This window comes from Cephus cinctus, unplaced genomic scaffold (assembly GCF_000341935.2).
Source record: "Cephus cinctus unplaced genomic scaffold, Ccin1 Ccin1_scaffold0144, whole genome shotgun sequence".
NCBI lineage: Eukaryota > Metazoa > Arthropoda > Insecta > Hymenoptera > Cephidae > Cephus > Cephus cinctus.
The window spans coordinates 34,113-57,900 of NW_014332874.1; the positions used below are offsets into that span (position 1 = coordinate 34,113).

Genomic DNA, 23,788 nt, shown 5'->3' on the forward strand with positions numbered 1-23,788 from the left:
TCCCCCCCACGCCAACCGTATTTACGCATCGTTCGCTAGATTGAGCAAAAGAGGGGCACCAGCATTCCAGAAGCAGCTACGTTATATATATAGAGGGTTCATCCCGAGTAAAATATTAAGGGGTTGGATATCCACCCATCGATAGCTAAAGGTATCGAAAATGTATTACGCGCTACAACTTTATAATATACATAACGTGTCTTTCAAAATACGGTTTTCTATTTTACCACGGGTACACTTATCTCCTTAGGATAATTAAAAAGTTACCGACCGGCGGTCAATGCATAATTACCGGCCGTGATAGGCCCCTGGGGGGAAATGCAACCCCGCTGCTACTGAGTTTCGGGCCTTAGGACCAGGTCCGCATGGTGGCGCATCGCCTCATTGGTGAGGGGTGGGGAGAGCCAGGCACATCGGCGAGGCGGGTGACGTCATAGCACGGCGTAGAGAGCCAGAGCGCTGCGCGCTCCATGACTCATGGGGGATAGTGCTGGGGGTTTGTTGTGACGGCCAGAAGTGGTATGTAACTACTAACGTATGTACAATAATATATAATGTACAAATAATGAACAATAACTACAAAATGAATTCTTTGGAGGTTAGGGTTGAATAATAACTCTTGACAACTTTGTTAGATTCCCAGGTAATGAAACTGAGAAGAAAAAATGGGCCGAGAATATGGGCAGACCAGATTGGTTACCAGGAAAAACAGCAGTTCTTTGCTCTAACCATTGCACCAGTGATTGCTTCGAGTGCTGGTGGAATATGACATGACTGCGCAAGGGTAGCGTGCCTACAATTTTTCTACAAGACAGAATTGAGGCACATACAACTTCCGATGTAGGCCAGGCTTCAAGTAAAAGTACGTATATTGCATACTTGTTCATTATCAGTTCACTTACGTGTTCAGAGTATATTGATAAATAAATGTTTATCATTATCTTCTTCATACGTCGTTGATTATTTACTTCCAGGTAAGTCTTTTCTTTCTTTATTGAAAAATGAATAAAGGGGTAATTAATAACTGTGCAGGATTAAAGGTTGACATGTCACTGCCTACGACAAGTCCTCCATCTACGTCAATGGATCAACCAAGCTGTACTAAGGAGTCAAGTTCTGCAGAAGCAATACTTCCCACACTGAGTGAGTATGCTTATTAACTAGTTGATTCAATTGAGAAAAAGCAATATTTACAAATTTTATTCAAAGAATACACACGTATTTATAATTTGTATATCCAGGTCTGGAAATGTCAACACCGAGTTGTTCTATTTCAACTCCGAAATCATCTATTCGTCAGGAGCAACTGACACCAAGGACATTACGGCGGCGAGAACTATTCAAGCTTGATCACCTTTATGAAGACACTCCTCGAACAAGACAAAAAAAATGCTACCTTATCAGGCAGAAATATGCAACATCACAAAAAAAGATTAGAGCTCTTAAGAGACAAGTCCGTACATTGAGCTTCGTCTTTACACATTGACAAAAAATCATGCACTTTCTGTGACTGGCACAAATGATCGCCATTTTCTGAACCGGCAGATCATTTGGGCTTATCAATAACTGCCTGTGATTTCATTTGCTGTGATATTGTTACCAAAGATAGTTATTTTAAGAATATATCTATGTACTACTTTTGCCAATTATTAGTCTAAATTTTTCTATCAATAATATTGAGGTAGGTGTTCATATTATATCGCTGATCGTAGTATAGGCCTACTGGGGACCCGCTACGTTAAATAATGGGAACGCCTCGACGGCGGCACCTCTTGGGTGATGTGGAAGCCCGCAGATTGTCGTTGTTATGCCTTTATTGTAATAAGATAAATAAATTAATTGGATATACTCTTTAATCTGTTAATCCCATTTGCAAAAGCACATTTTTTTCATAAAAAGAAAGTGCTCTCCATAGAGGGGTCTCGAAGCATAGACTTCCCGATTCGTAACCGGATGCACTAGCCAGACGCCAGAAACATCTGTTTATTTTACTTTTTTCGGAAGTTCTATTTCCAGAATTTCATCGTTTATTCAACTGCTTACTATTGTCGTTTCGCTTACTTTACATATAAGCAGAATAATATAAAGATGCCCACCAGTTAAGAACTTTCGCGCCACCTTTTTCCACGTGGACAAACAATTACTGACAGAGATAATGCTCATTTCCATATTTGCTTCTCGAGATTATTGATTCCAGGTAATGAAGTCAGCTAATTATTTTCTCATAGTAAATCTTATTGAGTTTACATTGGGCGCTGGAACTGAAGATTGCAAATAAAAAAGTATTTATAAGATTATAAGAACTGGCGGCAGCAGTGACAGCAATAGCAGACCCCTCAGCGAGAGAAGATCCGCAATCGCTCAAGTCGCCGGTCGCGCGGCACGAGCGGGCGTTTAAAATATTATTCGATTCTGTTCATAGATAAAATTTAAAAAAAAATACATATAAACGTAAAATAAAGTTTGGGCAACCTATAAAGGTTAAAAGAGAGGAACCTTGAACAATTTTTGTAGTAAAATGAAAAAAAAAGAAGATGAAAAAAGAGTTCTTCATGGGGGATCGAACCCGTAACCAGCAGCGGTATATCTTGACAGGTTATTGACTCAGCCACGATGCTCGTTTAATTCTAAATTAAATTTTCTATAGATATTTATCTATGATATTTCAAAATTTCTCTTTGAACTGTTCTCGGTCGTGTCATTTACCAACGAATTTCGCCATTCATTTTTTAATGTTCATTTTCGGCATGATAAGAGGTAAAGAGTGAAAACCAATATTTCTATGCATTTTTTATAACTTTGAAATTTATTTGAATATACACATTTGTTTGCGCATTACGTCCATACAAACGTTTAGGGTTCGGTTGGACGGAAGACCTTGCTGCCCCGCATTTATTTGAATATACAAATTTGTTTTCGCATTACGTCCATACAAATGTTTAGGGTTCGGTTGGACGGAAGACCTTGCTGCCCCGCTTGTTTGTCAAGTACGGTTTGTGAGGGGCGGTAACTTTTTCCCCACCACCGAGCGATCCATTCATTTTCGCTGACTGCAATATCGGCTGGAACGATTATCATGACCCGCGCGGCTACGCGAAATCTGTAACATCGACAGAGGCGATGATCACGAAATCCTACTCCCGGAGTCGCCGCTACGATTTAGCGCCATGCTTTTGGTATCGCCTAAAACCGGAGCGTTGTGCATCTCCCCACTCATCTCTGGTCTAAAGCACGGGAGTGCCGTGTCTCCAGTAAGTGGTCTGTGGTTTTGATAGATTCATAAACTAAGTTTACCGCGCAAGAGCGGCCGTAGCCCAGTGGATAGGGTAGCGGATTCGCGACCGAAAGGTTGGAGGTTCGTGCCCAGCTTCCAGCGGCATTCACCAATGGGTTTTCATATGAAAACTTAAGTGAGTATTTATACGGTTTTCGCCCAACACTGTTCGGATACGGTGTATAAACTTTGTAGGTCCCCTCACGCTGAGTTGAATAAGGCCCGTCTCGCAAGGTACATCGCCATCTATTGTCGAACTTCAAACCTTGATTATTAGGACCAGTTACTGGCACATGTCCCCCATTGGGGTTACAGCCATAAGGAAAGGAAGGGAAGGGAAGTTTACCGCGCGACAGTCACTGGCACATCTCCTCATTGGAGGAGTCAGCCATAAGGAAAGGAAGGAAGAAAGTTTACCGCGCCTTTAATGTTAGTTAGAGTGGTTTAGGGTTAACTTTTATCGAAAATTGTTACAGTATAACCTCAATTTATAAAACTACACAAAATTAACACTAATTGTAAGCTTTCACACTCAGAAATAAGAATGTAAATTACTGTATATTGCCTATAAAATGTATAATATCTATATACTTACGTTTTAGATATAAAAATGGAAAAGGAATCCTCATCAAAAAAAATTAAATCTTCAAATTTAATTAATCAATTTATAATGGAGAGAACAAATGTAGGGTCTTATAATGAAGTTAAATGGTTTTAGTTGGAACAACTTACACATATATATATGTATATACATTTTCAGGCAGCAGATTCTATAATGCATTTTCGATTTGATAAGAAAAGGGTCAGAATTCTTACCAGCATAGAGGAGGTAGCTGAAAAGTGTAAAGGAATTGTTTATTGGATGTTTCGAGATGTCAGAGTTCAGGGTAATATCATACAACGAATAGTTCTGTGCTATGTTACGTTATGATAATATATAATATATTAAATAACCAAAATAAATTTACCTTTTATTTTATGAAATTAGAAGTACATGAAATAGATAGAACTAGTTCAAATACAAACAATTAATGGGATATGCTTAACTGATAAATATTTTTCTTATATTGAATATACAAATAAATACTAATACATTGAAACCTTGTTTAAGTTGACTCTCAGAAAAGGTTACTCGCGTTTAAGTTTACGCGATACTTTTCGCACAATAATCGCAAGAGGGGAATCGTGCAGTGGTGGAATCCTCTCCTGAGTGAATATAATCGAGATGTTTAGGTTTCTGACGAGTCAACTTAAACGAGATTTCAGTGTATATTACATATAATTACTGTTTATGAGTACAAGTTTAATTAAGTATAATGTTTTCATTTTACAATTTTCAGATAATTGGGCATTTTTGTTTGCACAAAAGGTTGCCAATAAAAATTCTGTACCACTACACGTGTGTTTTTGCATATTACCAACATTTTTAAATAGTACTATGCGGCACTATAAGTTTCTTCTGAAAGGTTTAATGGAGGTTGATGCAGAATGCAAACAGTTGAATATAAATTTTCATCTACTTCATGGTGAACCAAACCAAGCAATTTTAGATTTTGTCCAAAAGTATAAAATGGGTGCTGTCATTACAGACTTTTTTCCACTACGATTACCTCTGTTTTGGCTTAATGATCTAAAAAAAAAACTACCAGACAACATTCCATTATGTCAAGTAATTTAAAAGCTATTTATTTTCTTAAAGTACTATCATATAGGTGAGATAAGTACACCTAAGTAAATCCTGTATTCGTTTAAACTGATGTTCATCATATATACATTATTAGTATGAAATAATTTTAATAAAAACAATTTATTTTAGGTCGATGCACATAATATTGTACCATGTTGGATTACGTCAGAAAAGTTGGAATATTCTGCTCGTACAATTCGGAATAAAATAAATTCTAGATTGGAAGATTATCTGACACAGTTCCCACCAGTCACAAAACATTCCTTCTTAACTAATCAAAAATTTAAAAAGAATGATTGGGAGAATGCTCTGAGGAAGTTGGATATAGAAGAATCTGTGAAAGAAGTACCTTGGACTATACCAGGGTATAATGGTGGCATTTTAGAATTGCAAAGCTTTTTAGATAATCGTTTGGCACACTTTCACACTATGCGTAACAATCCTTTAAGCAATGCTACAAGCAATTTGTCTCCATGGTTTCATTTTGGTATGATATCCGTTCAGCGATGTATTTTAGAAGTATTAAAATACAAACAAATGTATAAAGAGTCTGTGGAAACATTTATGGAAGAAGCAATTGTGAGAAGAGAATTAAGCGATAATTTTTGTTTCAACAATGAAAAGTACGATGCTGTAGAAGGTGCCAATCAATGGGCAATTGATACTTTAAATCAGCATAGGTGAGATCAATTGGAGTTCATATTAGCATTATGAATGACATCTATTATTATTGTCTTACTCATCTTAGAGTACTAACTCTCATTAAAATTGATATATTTTTCCTTCGTTCGCAGAAGCGACAAACGGGAATACATTTATAATTTAAATGAATTGGAGCATTCTTTAACTCATGATGACTTATGGAATTCATCCCAAATCCAGTTAGTGCAAGAAGGAAAGATGCATGGCTTTTTAAGGATGTATTGGGCAAAGAAGATATTAGAATGGACACATGATCCTGAAGAAGCTCTCAAATGGGCGATTTACTTGAATGACAAGTACAGTATAGATGGCTGCGATCCCAATGGATATGTAGGTAAATACTAACTGATAATTTGATGCTTTTCTATTCTGAGCACAGAAATATATAAAATATACGTATTCACGCATAACATGATAAAATTAGATTAAATATTAGACAGATGTGTGAAAATATTGTACAGTAAAACTTCTCAATAGCGTAGGTTTTTCCTACCTTTTCCCTGCGTAAAATTGCATAATAACGTAATTGTCTATCCTCACTTTCTCTATACTCTTCTTCGTGCTATTCCCACTTCCTGTAACCGCGCATATTTACTCGCAGCATAGGTTTCTGCGCGTGCGCAACTTGTAAAAAAGGAATTATGTTATTGAGAGGTTTTACTGTATAGCTTTTATTTTGCTCTTACTTGAAAAATATAAAAATTCAACATTCAATGTAATTATCCTTTCCTTGAAACGTTAAGTTTCGAAAGATACAAGTATGTGAGATAATCTTATTTATTAACGACCAAAAAGTAACTTTCTTTAGAGATGCCACACGAGTAAAATAATTAACTTAAGTGCTGTTATCAGAGATCAGGCCGTATCAATACCTCAGATTGTTATAATTATTTTGTGCATAACTATAGTCGGGCTGTGACGTCAGTTCCACTTTGAGGGGACTACTTTACGCTTGCATTCGTAAGGAACTAGTAACTCAAAATGAAACTGATGTCGTAGCCCGATTTTACTTGTTCTGATTGTTAAAATTCTATTCATATATTCGCATTATCAGTTTTAATCTTTTCACACAGGATGTATGTGGTCAATTTGTGGAATACACGATCAAGGTTGGAAGGAGAGAAATGTATTTGGAAAAATACGATACATGAATTACAAAGGTTGCGAGCGAAAATTTGATGTGAAGGAATTCGTTAAAATGTGGGGTGGCAAAGTGTACAACAAATAAGAAAAGCAAGGTTTTATACATGTACATATACATGGTATGTATATCTTAATATACATATTTAAAATAATTCTAGTACCCAAATCTGTATACAGGGTGTTCGTTATGAAACGCACTGTAGTAATACCGTTGCATTCCTTGTCAAATTCTAAGGAATACGTGTATTTTGATTTTTTATTTCATGTATCAAAATTTCGAGATAATGAAGGTTGAAGTTGCAGTAACGCGACCAATCAGAACGCGTTTAAACGGAGCGTAGATGACGTCGCGAGTCAGCCCACAAGGCCTGCTTACACAAGGCCGATAACACTAAGAGTATCGTCTCTTGTATCTTACTCAATTACATGCAGATAAACAGGGACACAACGACGATACTCTTAATGTTATTGGCCTAGTGCAAGCAGGTCTTGCGGGCTGGCTCGCGACGTCATCTACGCTCCGTTTAAACGCGTTCTGATTGGTCGCGTTACTGCAACTTCAACCTTCATTATCTCGAAATTTTGATACATGAAATAAAAAATCAAAATACACGTATTCCTTAGAATTTGACAAGGAATGCAACGGTATTACTACAGTGCGTTTCATAACGAACACCCTGTATACAGATTTGGGTACTAGAATTATTTTAAATATGTATATTAAGATATACATACCATGTATATGTACATGTATAAAACCTTGCTTTTCTTATTTGTTGTACACTTTGCCACCCCACATTTTAACGAATTCCTTCACATCAAATTTTCGCTCGCAACCTTTGTAATTCATGTATCGTATTTTTCCAAATACATTTCTCTCCTTCCAACCTTGATCGTGTATTCCACAAATTGACCACATACATCCTGTGTGAAAAGATTAAAACTGATAATGCGAATATATGAATAGAATTTTAACAATCAGAACAAGTAAAATCGGGCTACGACATCAGTTTCATTTTGAGTTACTAGTTCCTTACGAATGCAAGCGTAAAGTAGTCCCCTCAAAGTGGAACTGACGTCACAGCCCGACTATAGTTATGCACAAAATAATTATAACAATCTGAGGTATTGATACGGCCTGATCTCTGATAACAGCACTTAAGTTAATTATTTTACTCGTGTGGCATCTCTAAAGAAAGTTACTTTTTGGTCGTTAATAAATAAGATTATCTCACATACTTGTATCTTTCGAAACTTAATGTATAGTATTCAAAATCAAACAATGCTCCGTCCTTTATCGGTGGGACCAAGTCAGATGTGACCCTAGATACTGACATTGCGACACACACACATATATACATATATATATATATAAGACATCACATATGTCATATATATATAAGACATCACAAAATCTCGAATTGAAGAACTGTTGTGTCTTCAATTACGGGACGTAGTACCGTTCCTCGGGGAGCATCTCGCAAAGTACTGGCCAAGAACTCCAGGGTCCATGAGATGTTTGTATAATCTGTAAACTAATTCTTATTGTATCGATATTACATGCGACTTGTATCCGGTCAACGATATGCCGTCGGAAATTCTATAACGACATCGAGGAACCAACATCAACCTCAACAGTATGGGAAGGAAGACGCCACCCGTTATGCAAGGGAACGTGGAGGACGGTTAGAGACATCCGACGCCTCCACCCCACATCGGATGACTCCCGAATTGAGTAGGGAGTCAAAGAGCTAAGAAGGATCACCATGGATCTTCTCGTCACGTTCCGATATCGTCGATATCAATGTCCCGCGAACGGCACATCGGTAACACCAAAGAAGTAGGAAACTCTTAGGGCTACCGCGGCGAGGCGTCATGAACCTCTGCCAGTTCAACGTCCCTGGAAGAATCCAACGAGGAACACCACCAGACGACAGCCGGATCCCTCAAGCCACGGTAACGAGAAGGAACACTATCGTCAAGCCCCATGTCTACGAATGGGCGACGTACGCCCCGATTTCTCGTAGCTCGCGCACGGGAAACATCTTATAAGAACGAGACCGTCCTTCTATGTAACGTATAGTATGGCGTACAAGCAAGCTCTGGTCAAAAGAATATCGCTTTGAGTCCTTCTCGTGAGTGTAAAGATCCAATAACGAACCGAAGTCTTTCCGGTAAAATTTAACTATTATATGTATCGTCGAATTAATAATAGTCTAAAGGCATGCTTCGAATTTATAATTGTCTAAAGGCATGCTTCGAATTTGGCGCATAGCAACGCGATAGGCAAATCCTTCCGTAAATGGTATGGGTCCAGGAGGGCCTGACTCTGGTGACGAGGCCAGCGCTGGCCCCGAGCTCCGAGGAAATCCGCCCTCGCGCGGACATTCTTACGTTGGTAGCCGTCTTGGCCGGGTGCGTGTGTTGAGTATCGTTGTGTTCCGTTTGCACAGTAAGCGTCTAGCCAGCAAGAACGAAATCTTTTCCGACTCTGAGGCGAGGGTATTCGCCCTGTATTCTCTTATCGAGTGTTCCTCCCGGTTACGTCCTAGGAGAAGTCGCGTACCGCCAGGAAGAAAAGATTCCATGTCTTGTCTAAATTATTGTTCTCATTACGTATCCTCATGCCTTAAATTAAAGTAACTATCTCTTTTTCTCGCGTATTGACGCTTAACGTCTCGTCTTGTTTGAATTGAATCGCTCGTCAGGACTTCTCTCACTAAACAGGTTTTTCTTTTTTTTTTTGTTCTATTGTCTATATCTTCTAACTTATTGAGACTCCTGTTTAAAGTCAGTCGCTTTAGTTCAGTGCTAATCTGTACTTTGGAATATCTCTACTGTTAATTATTTAGTTTATCTCTTCTGGTGAAATTAGCGTGCCGATCCACCGCTCGACCTGTCACTGTCTTTCGCAGCTGCGTAATTCGCTCCGTTTATCGGGAAGGCGGTCAGAGTAAATAACGATTCCGGCAATCGACGTAATACCGCATCGAGATCAAACGTGAACATTTTGTGACTATTAGCCTGTACGACCTTCCGTTGAGAGGCGGTGATATCGATGTCGCACTCGTATCGTTAAAATCGTCGCGTATCCCGTTTGGGATTCTATCTCGCGTGACGTTGTTGTATCGAGTAATATTATTGTGCTTGGTTAGGTAAAATACTAATTGTTATCAAGTCCCGAATAAAGGGCATATTTGTTACTGTTAACTTCTGGTTCCCAATCTGGCTTTATTTAACACCTGTCTGTTCCCAGTCCCTCTACCTACCGGTTTTAAGTAGCTAGCTAGTGCCTCTCTCCTATCTCCCCGCGTTATCTTCCCGTTTCGTGGTACTACGTAGTGCCTGGCGCCCATAGGCTGTCGCGATCCAGAATCACGGAATTTCGCGTTGTCGCGTAAGGGAGAGTCTGGAGGTGCCGTTCGGGTTTGTGACGAAAAGAAGTTGTCGCGCTACGGACAATTTATCTTACGTAAGGGAATTTACGTCAGAATATATATACACGTTTGCCAAAGAGATACTTTGGGGACACGACAAATCAAGGGGCGTTCACAATAGCAAGCTAATGCTTTTTTTTAACTACTACCTTGGGGCATCACAGCATTAGAGTTCTGACCTAATTTAACCTAACGAAACATTTCTAAGACCATCACAAATAATGGATGCTTAACATTGAAAAAATATAAATAAATTTGGTGAGACAGTCCGTTTTATGGTCCTCAAAACAGTCATTACACTGGAAAATCTTTGAGGACGGTCCCCAAGACAGCCACTTGTCCTCACAGTAGCGACTTCGTAAATGAAATCGTACCCAAAGTATCCCCTAGCAGGAAATATATATATAATAATGTTACGTATATCGACCTTCATTCCGAAACAGAAGAATAACGTAGCCGACAGGAAACATAATTGCAGACTCAGTACGTTACTCAGTGCATTGCCCGTGCCACCTACCCAGCTGGTTAGCCGAGTGCATTCCTAACGTCCTAACCGTACCTTGAGCATCAGCAAAAATCGACTATATACTATAAGCAGCCAAAATCATGGCACTGGCGCTCAGAAAATCATTCAGTTTCACGCGTAAAAGATCGGAGTGCACGTTGTCACTCGTGGCTCTAACCGTTAGAGTATTAGATTCAGTGTAATATTCGCAATCTGGCCTAGGTACGGATTCGTTATTACATACCCTAGGGAACAAGCTGGATCGGTTACCGGGCAAAATTGAGCTGCATAGATTAGTCTTTCCAAGTAACGCATATAGGTACTAGACAATTTTCTGTACCACCAAATTTCTTTTGCCTTAACCTCACACACACAGTCAGGTTTTGTAATCCGATTTTCACAATATTTTGTATCCCAGTATTTCTCATAATCGAATCACTGTACACGACAATTAATTGAAAACTTCTAAATTGTTTGTAACAATATATCGCAAATTCACATTTTACTCGCGTTTTAAATATCTATTACCCATCCTCAAACATTTCAGAGAATATCTATCCACGTTGGAATAGGAAGACGTGTTTTAACACCTTAAACGAGCAGCGAACCTAAATTGAGTGCATTCTTACCGCTCGGAATTCACTCAAATATTATTCACGTTACCTCCGGTCGTTTCTTTTCTTTTGGGTACTTCTAAATTTTTGTTATCAAATTTAAAGACCTCGCTAGCCACTACGGCCTACGTAACAATAGCCTAAATAATATTCAGACGGATAAAGAAGGCATTACGAAAAATTACCAAACACAAAAATGCACTTATAAATCTCGTGCATAAAATGACGAGCATATAAAAATGAACCAATTATTTTCTATAGTGAGAAGATACAAATAATGTATCCGGTTAGGGATTTTTTTCATTTAATTTGTATGATTCAAGGCTATGTAAAGACAACATTTTTAATACATCGAATTATCAGAAAATTATGTCGAGGTAGAACATACTGATAGTTCGAAATATTAAAAATATTTTTTAGAATAAATTTGTAAATATTTTTTAAATATAGAAACAGCCTGCCATACGTGCGAGTGTTATTAAATTCTTTTTTTAATCAAATCACGCTGCGACCACGGCACATTAAAACAAAAAATGAAATGGAAAAATGTTTCTATTTTCCAAACGCAAAAGCGTTAAGAGAACGACACGAGATTTTTTCCATCACTGTCAATTTTTCTCTTGCATCTTCATGAGAGTTCGTGTCGCAACAAGTGAGGCTACCGACTTCTACCAGGTATGGATTATCATACATCAAAAATATACATTGGCTACGTTAGCAACAATTCAGCTTCGTAATCGTAAGGTGCCGAGTTCGCGTCTAGAGACGGAAACTTTTTTTTCTTTATTTCTTTTTTGTTTTATCTACATGGTATCAATAAATTCATAACCGACTAGAAATTTCGGTATACTCTGTGACAAGAGTCCCTAACCAGACACGGAGTATCCGAGCGAACACTAGTTCGCTGCCGCGCCACTAGGTGGTCAAGGCAACTCGCATGAAAAAACGTAGAACCGGGTAAATAATTAAGCCGCTTAATGCATCATTGTTATCATTTACATGTATTATTAATAAGACATTTATACTGAAATATTTTGCAGCAGAGTGAATGGTGTAAGATTAAAGCAATATTCAAGAAATATTGCAATAATATTGCAATACATTTTAGCAATAGATGGGTATTACATTAATTATATGGCAAAATAATTAATGATAACAGAGGAGTACCATTTTTAACGGCGTTATGTTGATTTTCTACAAATAGGTATGTATGGCTCGCATTTGAGATTCGAATTTGGTAAATGATGTTTCATTATTGAGCTAACCTGTTCGTATGGAAACATGCTTTTAGGACACCACTGTTGTAAATTTGCTAACACGTTGTTATCATTTATTAGAAAATCAGATTGCTTTAAATTGATAGATTCAATGTTCTTGGGCAAAAAAGCTTTCGATCGATCAACAACGCCATGCACAGATTCCAACAAGCGCAATATACAGAGTGATAATGGTGTTGAGCATTCATCATTTATACAATTGATATCAGCACCGAGGTCCAATAAAGTATCTATCGCTTCCAAACGATCGCTAAATGAAGGAATTGTCACGATGGTCATTAAACACCAAGCAAAGACGGTATTACATGTAACTAATGTATGTGTTACATGTAATGTTGTCTTTGGTGAGTACATGAAAGAGGTTCGACTATTTCCTATAGATACAGTAGTTCTTTTTCTTTCGCGAACAGTAATAATGTCATTCTCAAAAATATTGACTATATAACATGTAATTGAGCTAAGCCGAAGAGAAGAAACGTATATACATTTTTTAAGTTTCATACAGTATATTGTTTAAACATTATTGTAAAAAGTTAATTCAAAAATTGTGATACTAAATTTTCACGTGAAATAAGCTTCTTACAAAAACTTAATGTATTTTTACCGTTCAGAAGCTCAAATACATAATGTCAAATTAACACGGCAAGTGTACCTGTATTGTACAATTTACGTTATTTTCACGGCGTTTTACAAACTATGCACGGACAAAAACAGCTATATAATGAAAATATCCAAAGACTAACATATCGAGTGTCAATTGATTGAATTTGTTTTAAGAATTTATATATTGTCAGAGATAAATATATCTAAATTACACGCACCATAATTTTACTCAAATTTTAATAATTGAATTATTATAAAGATTTTATCAGATGCTTATGATAAATTTAGATTTACCTTACAGCCGCATAAATCAAACCAGTATTCCCACCATTGTCCGCAAGATTCACATCCAAGTTTTCTTTTAATATTATCTGTCGGATTGTATTTTTAAAACCATTCGAAGACGCTATTAGAAAATTTAATGCTGCCATCTCGTGTGCTCCTTCTTGCCGAAATTCTCCTCGTTTTCCGGCCAAAATCTTGTGGATATTGTATCTCATTTTTTTCTTCGTACATATACAGGGTGTTCGTTATGAAACGCACTGTAGTAACATCGTTGCATTCCTTGTCAAATTCTAATGAATACTTATGTTTTCATTTTTTATTTCATATATCAAAATTTCGAGATAATCAAGGTTGAAGTTGCAGTAATGCGACCAATCAGAGCGCGTTTAAACGGAGCGTAGATGACGTCGCGAGTCAGCCCGCAAGACCTGCTTACACTAGGCCAATAACACTAAGAGTATCGTCGTAGTGTCCCTGTTTATCTGCATGTAATTGAGTGAGATACAATCGCTCGGTGTAACGTCAGTGAATTTCAGAAGGTACCCTTTATTCCTTATAATGTCTATTCCTTTAATGTCACAAGATAGTTGTAGCAACGTATTACGTTTTGAGTGGACCTGAAAAGGACCGATTTTGATCTACGCATGACCGAGCTTGGATCTGGATATGCTAATCTGCAACAATTACATACATTTTCTATGATAATGATTATTCTGAAACAGTAAATATTATAGAGTACGTAACATTATTATCAGGATATCGCCAATTAGGATACCTAATTGCATATTGTTGAACTGCTTGTGTTTGACTATCATTACATTGGGCTAACACCCAATACGTGTCGCAATATTCTCTCACAGAATAATTACTCGTAATGCGAACTGACTGTGTCCACAATGTGAAGTGAAATAAGTTGTAATTTGTAAACAAGTCAATCGACCGCAGTAGACTTATTACTGTTTACAAATTACAATCTATTTCGCTTCATATTGCGGAGACAGTTAGTTCGATTTATGTTGTTTCGACTACAAGATCGCATTACGAGTGATTATTCTGTGAGAGAATATTGCGACATGTATTGGGTGTTAGCCCAATGTAATGGCAACCAAACACAAACAGCGCAAGAATATGCAATTAGGTACCCTAATCAGCGACATCCTGATAAAAATGTTACGTACTCTACAATATTTACTGTGTCACAATAATCATTATCATAGAAAATGTATGTAATTGTTGCAGATTAGCATATCCAGATCCAAGCTCGGTCATGCGTAGATCAAAATCGGTCCTTTTCAGGACCACTCAAAACGTAATACGTTGCTACAACTATCTTGTCACATTAAAGGAATAGACATTATAAGGAATAAAGGGTACCTTCTGAAATTCACTGACGTTACAGCGAGCGATTCTATCTAACTCAAGTATGAGTAATTATTTTGTGAGAGAATATTGCGACATGTATTGAGTGTTAGCCCAATGTAATGGCAACCAAACACAAACAGCGCAAGAATATGATTAGGGTACCTAATTGCATATTCTTGCGCTGTTTGTGTAACACCCAATACATGTCGCAATATTCTCTCACAGAATAATCACTCGTAATGCGATCTTGTAGTCGAAACAACATAAATCGAACTAACTGTCTCCGCAATATGAAGCGAAATAGATTGTAATTTGTAAACAGTAATAAGTCTACTGCGGTCGAATGACTTGTTTACAAATTACAACTTATTTCACTTCACATTGTGGACACAGTCAGTTCGCATTACGAGTAATTATTCTGTGAGAGAATATTGCGACACGTATTGGGTGTTAGCCCAATGTAATGATAGTCAAACACAAGCAGTTCAACAATATGCAATTAGGTATCCTAATTGGCGATATCCTGATAATAATGTTACGTACTCTATAATATTTACTGTTTCAGAATAATCATTATCATAGAAAATGTATGTAATTGTTGCAGATTAGCATGTCCAGATCCAAGCTCGGTCATGCGTAGACCAAAATCGGTCCTTTTCAGGACCACTCAAAACGTAATACGTTGCTACAACTATCTTGTGACATTAAAGGAATAGACATTATAAGGAATAAAGGGTACCTTCTGAAATTCACTGACGTTACACCGAGCGATTGTATCTCACTCAATTACATGCAGATAAACAGGGACACTACGACGATACTCTTAGTGTTATTGGCCTAGTGTAAGCAGGTCTTGCGGGCTGACTCGCGACGTCATCTACGCTCCGTTTAAACGCGCTCTGATTGGTCGCATTACTGCAACTTCAACCTTGATTATCTCGAAATTTTGATATATGAAATAAAAAATGAAAATATACGTATTCATTAGAATTTGACAAAGAATGCAACGATGTTACTACAGTGCGTTTCATAACGAACACCCTGTATATATTTATATTATTTTAGCAGAATTCAGAGGAAATAAGGACGAGTGCATTTCCTCCTAAAGAAATCAATGTTTTTCATTTTACATTATTTACACTTTTCTAACTTCTCTAATTAAAATCAACCGGAAGAAATGCACCCATCCCCCTTATCGTCTTATCAATCCTATACTATGAATCCTCTTCTATACTAATATTTCAAAGCAAAACTATTTGTATAATTACGATTGGATATATATGTACCTCGTCATTTCGATGCCTAAATACATGTTTCAATATATCAATCATAGCTTGGTTATTGTTCCATGCTAATAAATGCGTCATAACAGTGGCTTCTGTTGGAAATTCAAGTATTGTCTCTATTCTATCAAACTCGTCAAAGTTTGAATTCCGGGATTTTCTTTTTTCCGAATAATTTATAGGATTCTCAATACTAGGAAAGTCATTGTCCTACAAACAAAATGGTGATTATCTCATATTGTTAAAGAGAATGCAAAATAATTATGTCAAATACATACATTTACAATATATATCACAAACTAATTATTAACTGTATGCAATAGATATGAATTATTAAAAAAAAATCTAAAGATATATTAAAACAGTGAGGGAACAATGTCGTGCGAAATATTTACATTGATGTTTGCAAAAATGTGCCATTTGCCTTCGAAGCTGCTCATTTGATCATTTTCACTGAAACCTTTGATGCCGCAATAAAATTGATCTCCAGGCGATTCGTAATCAACGTTGATTGATTCTCCTAGGTGCTGATTAATAAAAAATGTTGTGTCACTTTCTGCAATCTTAACACGTACATCGTTTGAGTTTTTCTTTTCTTTAAGTGTATCTTCCTTATTTGTTACTTTTGATGCACTTAAATAACTTTGACGTGGGTTATTGTTGGCTAGAAGTTTGAATGTTACAAGTTGTTATACAATCTTAATGCAATTATGTATTTTAATGTATTATTTAAAATATCTTACAAGCACATGATAAATTTTTTTTTATTAATCTAATAAAGGAATCTATATTAAAATGGTTCCACTGAAAAACATGTTTACGCCAAAAAGTTAACTGTCGTTAAAATGAATTATTTCTCACGTATAGCTTTCGTGACCTTCATGTCCATCGTAGATAATGCTGTGATAGATTCTTTTTCTTCGTGAAGATATTTTTGCATATATCTATAACAATTGATAATGGAAGAAATATATTAAAACCATATATTTTAAAGATTATCATTTGAATTAATTCAATTGCGTGTTATTTTATTTGATAGAGGTATCAAAATCATACATACTATTCATTTATACATATATTAATTTACAATAATTTATGGACGAAACAGTAATTGATTTGTTTCGAATACCTGTGTCTTTTAATAATTTTTAATTCATCACTTATAACCAAATAAAATAGTTCCAAAATGTATTTCTGACCTTGTAAATTCAACAATTGGTACTTACTCATTATCTAGTACATGATACCAGAGAGATCTCCTATCATTAGGTGTTGGTCTGCAAAGCTCATTCAACCCCTTCCGTAAAGGACGGTCTAAATCGCTTATATTATTCTTTATCAAGTTTTTTACAATATTCTGCCAACGATTCTGAACAAGATAAAATTTCTCATCTAAGAAACCACATAAAGCTTAATAATCGTATGAATCATAAATAAACCACCTCATTTATTGAAATCATTGTACGGTATCTCAGAATTTTTATTTTGTCGTCTTTTTCGCGAGCTATCTGGAGCATTTTGATTTCAGGTAAGCTGCGAATTAATCGAACCAGTTTGTTACCCAACCATATGCCGACATCTTGTTTGCCAGCTGAATTTGTATATACACCTGGACCAAATCTTTCATTATTTAAAAGGAGGCCCTAAGAAAAAATAAGAAATGAATCAAATATGAAAATAAAGATCTTTTATTATCTCATTGCAATATGGTATACTATCCAAGTACAATAAACCATGTTCAAATACCTCAAAATATGACCCACATAGGTAAGACATTCTGCCATAGCCCTCTTTCCCTTTTACCGACATACTGTTTCCATATATATGTTTACGTGGATGAATAAACCACCTATGCGTCATGTAATAAATAATTTTATACGTATAATATAAATAAGCTATGTTACAAAATCTCAATTAAATGCAATCTCATATCATTTTGTCTTACAGTCATCATTTCGGTAACAAAAAATTAGATATAGATATCATTTTGAAAAATGTTACGGTGTAGTTAATGTAGTATATTTTATTGTTTCTCGAAATATCGAGAAAAAAAAACAGGAAGTCTACATTTACGTCACGTGTCTTCCCTGCTTAAACAATCGGATTAAAATCAATAGAAACCGATAACTATCTGATTCAATTACAATCGAATTTAATCGGGGCCATCGGAGAAATTTGTATTCCGATTAAAAATGATTTGGAATGAATGGGTCATCGTGTTCGATATGATTTTATTGCTGATTACGCCTTAAACAATAATTTTTTTTCGGATTCAATGGAAATCTCATTTATTCTCAGTAGTAAATATCTTAAAGATTCGATACGAAATTTCTAATATAAAAATCTGATTATTTTCGACTATTTTAAATTGGTTTTAATAAATTTTTTTAGGCAGGGTTCCTGTCATTCCCTTGTATATAGTGTGAACTCAGATTCTTTCATATACTAAATGGAGAAGTAAAAAGCTATCTATAACGCGCAAGTACAAAAATCGAACATCTTTCCCTATTTTCTCGTGCTGAATTGGTATGGAGGCTCTGCGTATTTGACTGCGTGGTCAACTTCTGAAGAAATTATAAACTAACTCCATTTTGTAAACAATGATCGAGGATTCAAGATAGCAAAAGCAAGACTACTTCAGAGATCGGTTAGAAATTATAATCTGTATAAATGACACATTATAGAAAAGTGTCTATAAATGAGACACTGTGCTATTTAGAAAATATGTCATCCTGGACAATATATTGCAACGTTAGTTATAGTGCCAGAGATCTAATTGCTAAAGAGTTAATGTATATAGTGATAACATAGTTCTAGACATATTGTCAATCCATAAGTTCAATGTGTTTTTTTGTCAGTTCATAAAACCATATACAGTAACGTCCAATTGAAGCGCAACACTTGAATTTTTTTACATATCTGTGAAAGTATAACAAATTTCGAAAAACCAAAAATACAATTTTTTAGGAAATTTCCTTCCCGTTCGAATGGTAAAGGTTTTATCCCGATCAGATACAAAATGGCCGAATGGCAGGGGTTGGAGTGAAAAAGTGCATTTTGGGACTTTTTGAAAAGTTCGAGAACTAGTAGTTCCGGAAGAAAATTCATATTTCTAATTATGGCACGAGAGAGAGCATCCTTCGGCATTACCCCCCCCCCCCTTGAACCCCTGATTTCGCAAGCGCACCCGAAGCTTCCCCGCCATTTTTCATTAGGAATGCGATGAAATAGAAGTTTCATATTTATCCACGTTGTAGCTGAGATTTCAACGATTAAAACGCGCTTTTAAACATCTAAAAATAAGTTTGCTAAGGGATTAAATTATCCGTTTGAAAAAACGCCTAAATTTTGCTAGTTCCGCTCGAGGCGCTCGGGGGACTACTACCCTACCACGTGCGCCAAGCAATTGTCCCCCGAGCTCCTCGAGCGAAAGTCACAAAATTCCGTCACGGGATCATCTCCGAGAACAATAATTTTGTGAGAATCTGCAGTATCATTAAAGATGATATCATGCGGAAACTGGACCAGATTGGCTGGCGCGTTCGCAAGTTATGGCCATTTAAGTGTTTTCACTTCAAGGGGGTGTAACTCCCCCTAGAGTGATCCTACAGGGGTTCAATGGGGGGTTTTTTTTAATGCCGAAGGATGCTCTCTCTCGTGTCCTAATTAGAAATAAAAATTTCCTTCCGGAACTACTAGATCTCGAATTTTTCAAAAAGTTCCAAAATGCACTTTTTCACTCCAACCCCTGCCATTCGGCCATTTTGTATCTGATCGGGATAAAACCTTTACCATTCGAACGGGAAGGAAATTTCCTAAAAAATTGTATCTTTGGTTTTTCGAAATCTGTTATACTTTCACAGATATATAAAAAAATTCAAGTGTTGCACTTCAATTGGACGTTACTGTATGTACAAATATTTAACAAATCATACGTAGATTTCTATAAAATTACGAAAATGTTTACTAAGATGAAAAATTAAAATATAATTCAGTGTAAAACCATACGCATACATATTTTGTGAGAAATATTCTATGCAGAGCCATGTGGTGCTAGCTGAAGAGTTCATTGTTCGTGATTTGTCGTGAATCGAACTTTTGAACTCGTGGATCGACTATATATGCACATATAATATATCTTACGTAAATTCTCCTTCACCATCCGTAGAATAAAAAAAAAATGGCCAGTTGTATGTCTGTATATACTGAAAGAAGTAGGATATTTTTGTCTCATATGGAATACCAGTGAGTAATAAACGAAACTACGTACATCAGCATTCCTTAAGTTACAATGACCAGTTTCATTTCTTAAAACGCGTTCCCTATGTGGATTCTTGCTCTCGTAAAGCCATGTCAACATTTCTGTAACATGTTTATCTTCCATACTTTTTGAGTTGCTCATGCTAGAAGAAAATTTATCACTGTCTGTTACTTTCAGATTCTAAATAATTTCTTTCCTTAAAGGTTACGATGTTAACAGCTAAATGTTACTAACAAAAAATTTCGATTAACAAAAGACTACAGTACATATTTAATTTTGAAGAAACAAAAATTCTACATTCATCCGCGTCATCGTTATCTTCCTTTCATGACGCTTGCATTCAAACTTCAGGTTTCAATGTTTCTACAGCCAGTCGAAAGAAGCTAATTTCAAGCCAATGTCGCGGACAACTGTTAATGGGTGCGTAAATTGTGAATGCTTTAAATCAGCGGGCTGAAACCATTATGTTTCTTCCTTAGGGCAGAAGCTAAATTACAGTTTAAGCAGAAGTTTCGATGCAGTTGTCATAAGAAATATAGTGTGTACGTGAAAAAAATTCGTATTGCGGGTGATGTCAGCCGTCACCTACGACTCGAGAAGCCAACCCCAGTCTGAAATCGTCTTGTTTCACCTTTTGTCACACGATATACTATTGTATGCAATAGACTTTTTTGTTAATATCATCAATTTATATAAGTATACACGTAGAATTATTCGTACTGAATAATTCAACACTGATATAATTGGATGATATTAATTTTATAGAAAAGCTTTACAAATGTTTATTTTTCTTTATATTGAATTAGATCATGACAATTTTTACTAGGCTATCTTCCTTACGCAACAAAAAAGTAGACCAGCTCACAATCAGTTTAAGATTTAAAGGAATGCTGTTTTCGAAAATAATGTCTCAAAACAAACTTGTATTTTTAGACCTGCTAAATCACTATTGAAATCGCTATTACATCTTACTTTTTACATTGTCTCCTTGTAATTCAATATTAGAGAACTTAAATGAAGCTTTGAATGATGTCATATTAAAATTTTAAGGTTAACCAATTACCTATTGTGACTGCATAAGAGATATGGATGAGAGGAAATCAGGTTCCATTTTAATTTTCATTGATTTTAATATTATTCATTGTACTCTAACTTTTGACCTAATCAAAGAGAAAACCTCATGGATTTAAATCAATATTTACTGATTAATAAAGTTCAGTACACTGTATACAGAACTACGACGCAGTAGACCAAAAAAAGTCACCAATTTCGCTTATAAGACAAGATGCGGTATTATAATTCCCATTGCAAAGAAACATAATTCCGATTCTTAATCATTCGACTAAAAGTTGCATTTTTTGTATATTGTTTCTCATAATTTGTATGTACAATAATTTGCGTTCAGAAGTTTTTCAGACGGGATACGTATAAGTAACGGAATAACTAAGCAAAAGGATTCTAGCGGTTCTAAAACTTTTACTTGGGGCATATTGTGAAAAGGTGTAAATAGGATTATAAAGAGATAACACTGAAGATAGATAGTGTCATACGAACTATTTATTTATTATTTATTAGTTACATTTATCTACGACTATTCATATGATTGATATTGAACTATTCCCATTTTTCATGGAAATTATTATAATATAGCTAATTATTATTATAATATAAAATTCCGAAAATGTCGAATATGTAAATAATTATTATGAAATACGAAGTGTTGATATCTTAGAGGGAACGGGATGTATAGAGTGTAAGGAAATTGCTGCAGCTTTAAGTCCCAATTTCACGCATTCGGCTTCAGTCAATCCTTGATACATCCCAGCTATTATTCCAGCAGCAAGACAATCGCCACAACCACTGACGCTTACTGGTGAATCCAAAACATTGCTGTCAATAAAAGGTGGATACAAACGTGACTGAATTATACTCGATTCAATTATTTTCCTCTGTGAATCGTAGAATAATTCGGTGCCCATAGACCGCCGAGCTACCTAAAAAGAAATATAATATTCAATACACAGTTCTAGTATTGTATTAACATTATCTGTTCACCAAGCATATAGTACATATGTATTGTATATGATTGCTGCTATTACTAAAACAAATTTCTTTGTATAAAAAGAAACTTACTAAAACACCACGTGAACCCAAAGTAATTATAATGACAGGAATGCTTTCCACCAGCTGCTCTCCAATTTCTTTAATTATACCAATATCTAAATTTGTTTTATTTTTAGGGTCAGAGATACCAAAGTGTTTGGCAATAGCTAATAATTCATTTTCATTCGGAGATATGAAATGCAATGTGTTTCTCCAATTATCTGTTGCTTCGAAAATTTTTGTTGCTTTTCTGACGTCAGTTGGTTCATACCATACTGCAAATAAAAAAAATTAAGTATATTGTACCAAATCTGTAATGTAAAGAATTAATAATATAGTTTAAAATATATGACTTGTATTCAAAATATTTATACGCGATTAAAATCTATGTATAATTGTATATATAATCTAATTAGATCAAATAATGTAGGTGATGATTGTTATATAATCATATAAGTTAATGGTAGTTTAAACTAAAATAGTGAAATGTACAATGTAATCTGTTTAAGTTTGAATACGTTTTCATTCGACATAAAAATACTAAATTTATAAATACCGATCTCAGGATGCAACATTTAGGATCTTCATCTGAGATCGGTATTTTCATATTATAATCTTGAATATTTTAGAGCACTGTAACTTTTGGACTTTTTAGTATTTTAAGGTATTACTACGGACCGAAAAGGTATATGCGTCGGGCACGGTCTCACAGTGGATGTAGTAGTGTATACGTTGTGACGTGATTTTTCGAATCACAGTCCCAAGGCGGCTCCGGTTACCGATACAGGTAACGTTCTCGATTTCTGGTTCCCTTCGGGTCGCCACCCTGCTCAGAAACTACGCTCTCGGATTGATTCGTATAGTTATGTCAAGGCTCTCGTAAGATTTCGTTATTGTTTAGTTGAGGTCGAGGTGCTCGAATCTGCCGTGGGGAGATAGTCTCGACGTACCGAGTTGCCCGGCAGAGGAGAGTACCCGACGGAGACGTCTCCACGGATCGGCAGAAGCACGGGTGAGATACCGGCGCCCCGCTGGAGATGGGCAAAGGGCTGTAGAGCGGGCGGAGGAAGTTTTGATATGGTTAAGGGCAGGAGAGGAACCTCCTGCCCGAGTTAAGGATGTGGTGCCCAGCTGTCGCCCGATGCCCTGGGGAAGCGGCCGTGGAGGATCTCCAGGAGATACGTACCGATTCGCTAAGGAACGCTCTCGATTTGGTTTAAAGGGACGACTCGAAGGAGATAGAAGAGTTATC

At 36.2% G+C, this 23,788-nt stretch overlaps 3 protein-coding genes and 1 long non-coding RNA gene across 9 annotated transcripts in view; 2 read left to right on the forward strand and 2 right to left on the reverse strand.

The window, feature by feature from the left end:
- The first annotated feature begins 396 nt into the window (after positions 1 to 396).
- On the forward strand, positions 397 to 1,373 carry LOC107263276. 2 transcript variants are annotated; one of them, XR_001536635.2, is made up of 4 exons: positions 397 to 535; positions 636 to 862; positions 1,033 to 1,143; positions 1,242 to 1,373. It is a non-coding gene; the product is annotated as an uncharacterized LOC107263276 (long non-coding RNA). The 2 variants fall into 2 exon arrangements; XR_001536634.2 differs by having other exon boundaries at positions 419 to 519.
- Positions 1,374 to 3,202: 1,829 nt separating this feature from the next.
- On the forward strand, positions 3,203 to 7,029 carry LOC107263286 (deoxyribodipyrimidine photo-lyase). Of its 4 annotated transcripts, none has more exons than XM_015730306.2 (8): positions 3,203 to 3,410; positions 3,470 to 3,792; positions 3,877 to 3,959; positions 4,035 to 4,161; positions 4,615 to 4,943; positions 5,091 to 5,641; positions 5,756 to 5,993; positions 6,737 to 6,964. In XM_015730306.2, the coding sequence occupies exons 3-8, from the start codon at positions 3,885 to 3,887 to the stop codon at positions 6,812 to 6,814; spliced, it is 1,398 nt and encodes a 465-aa protein (XP_015585792.1). In that variant the 5' UTR covers positions 3,203 to 3,410; positions 3,470 to 3,792; positions 3,877 to 3,884; the 3' UTR covers positions 6,815 to 6,964. The 4 variants fall into 4 exon arrangements, with proteins under 4 accessions (XP_015585792.1, XP_024936403.1, XP_024936402.1 ...); XM_025080635.1 differs by having other exon boundaries at positions 3,205 to 3,410; positions 5,756 to 5,997; positions 6,737 to 7,029; XM_025080634.1 differs by having other exon boundaries at positions 3,205 to 3,410; positions 3,470 to 3,703; positions 5,756 to 5,997; positions 6,737 to 7,017.
- A 5,514-nt stretch (positions 7,030 to 12,543) lies between these two features.
- On the reverse strand, positions 12,544 to 20,668 carry LOC112493746. The gene is made up of 10 exons (XM_025080633.1): positions 20,443 to 20,668; positions 20,316 to 20,377; positions 17,919 to 18,021; positions 17,615 to 17,815; positions 17,399 to 17,541; positions 17,034 to 17,116; positions 16,568 to 16,836; positions 16,176 to 16,382; positions 13,537 to 13,721; positions 12,544 to 12,889 (listed from the first exon to the last, which is right to left on the reverse strand). The coding sequence occupies exons 1-10, from the start codon at positions 20,572 to 20,574 to the stop codon at positions 12,544 to 12,546; spliced, it is 1,731 nt and encodes a 576-aa protein (XP_024936401.1). The 5' UTR covers positions 20,575 to 20,668.
- Positions 20,669 to 22,087: 1,419 nt separating this feature from the next.
- The window catches only part of LOC107263278 (pseudouridine-5'-phosphate glycosidase), a 44,299-nt gene continuing 42,598 nt past the window's right edge, over positions 22,088 to 23,788 (reverse strand). For both annotated transcript variants that reach the window (XM_015730292.2, XM_015730291.2), the window contains exons 8-9: positions 22,567 to 22,811; positions 22,088 to 22,427 (exon numbers count right to left, since the gene is read on the reverse strand). In XM_015730292.2, coding sequence (XP_015585778.1) covers positions 22,137 to 22,427; positions 22,567 to 22,811 — 536 coding nt within the window. In that variant the 3' untranslated portion in view covers positions 22,088 to 22,136. The remainder of the gene's footprint in view (positions 22,428 to 22,566; positions 22,812 to 23,788) is intronic.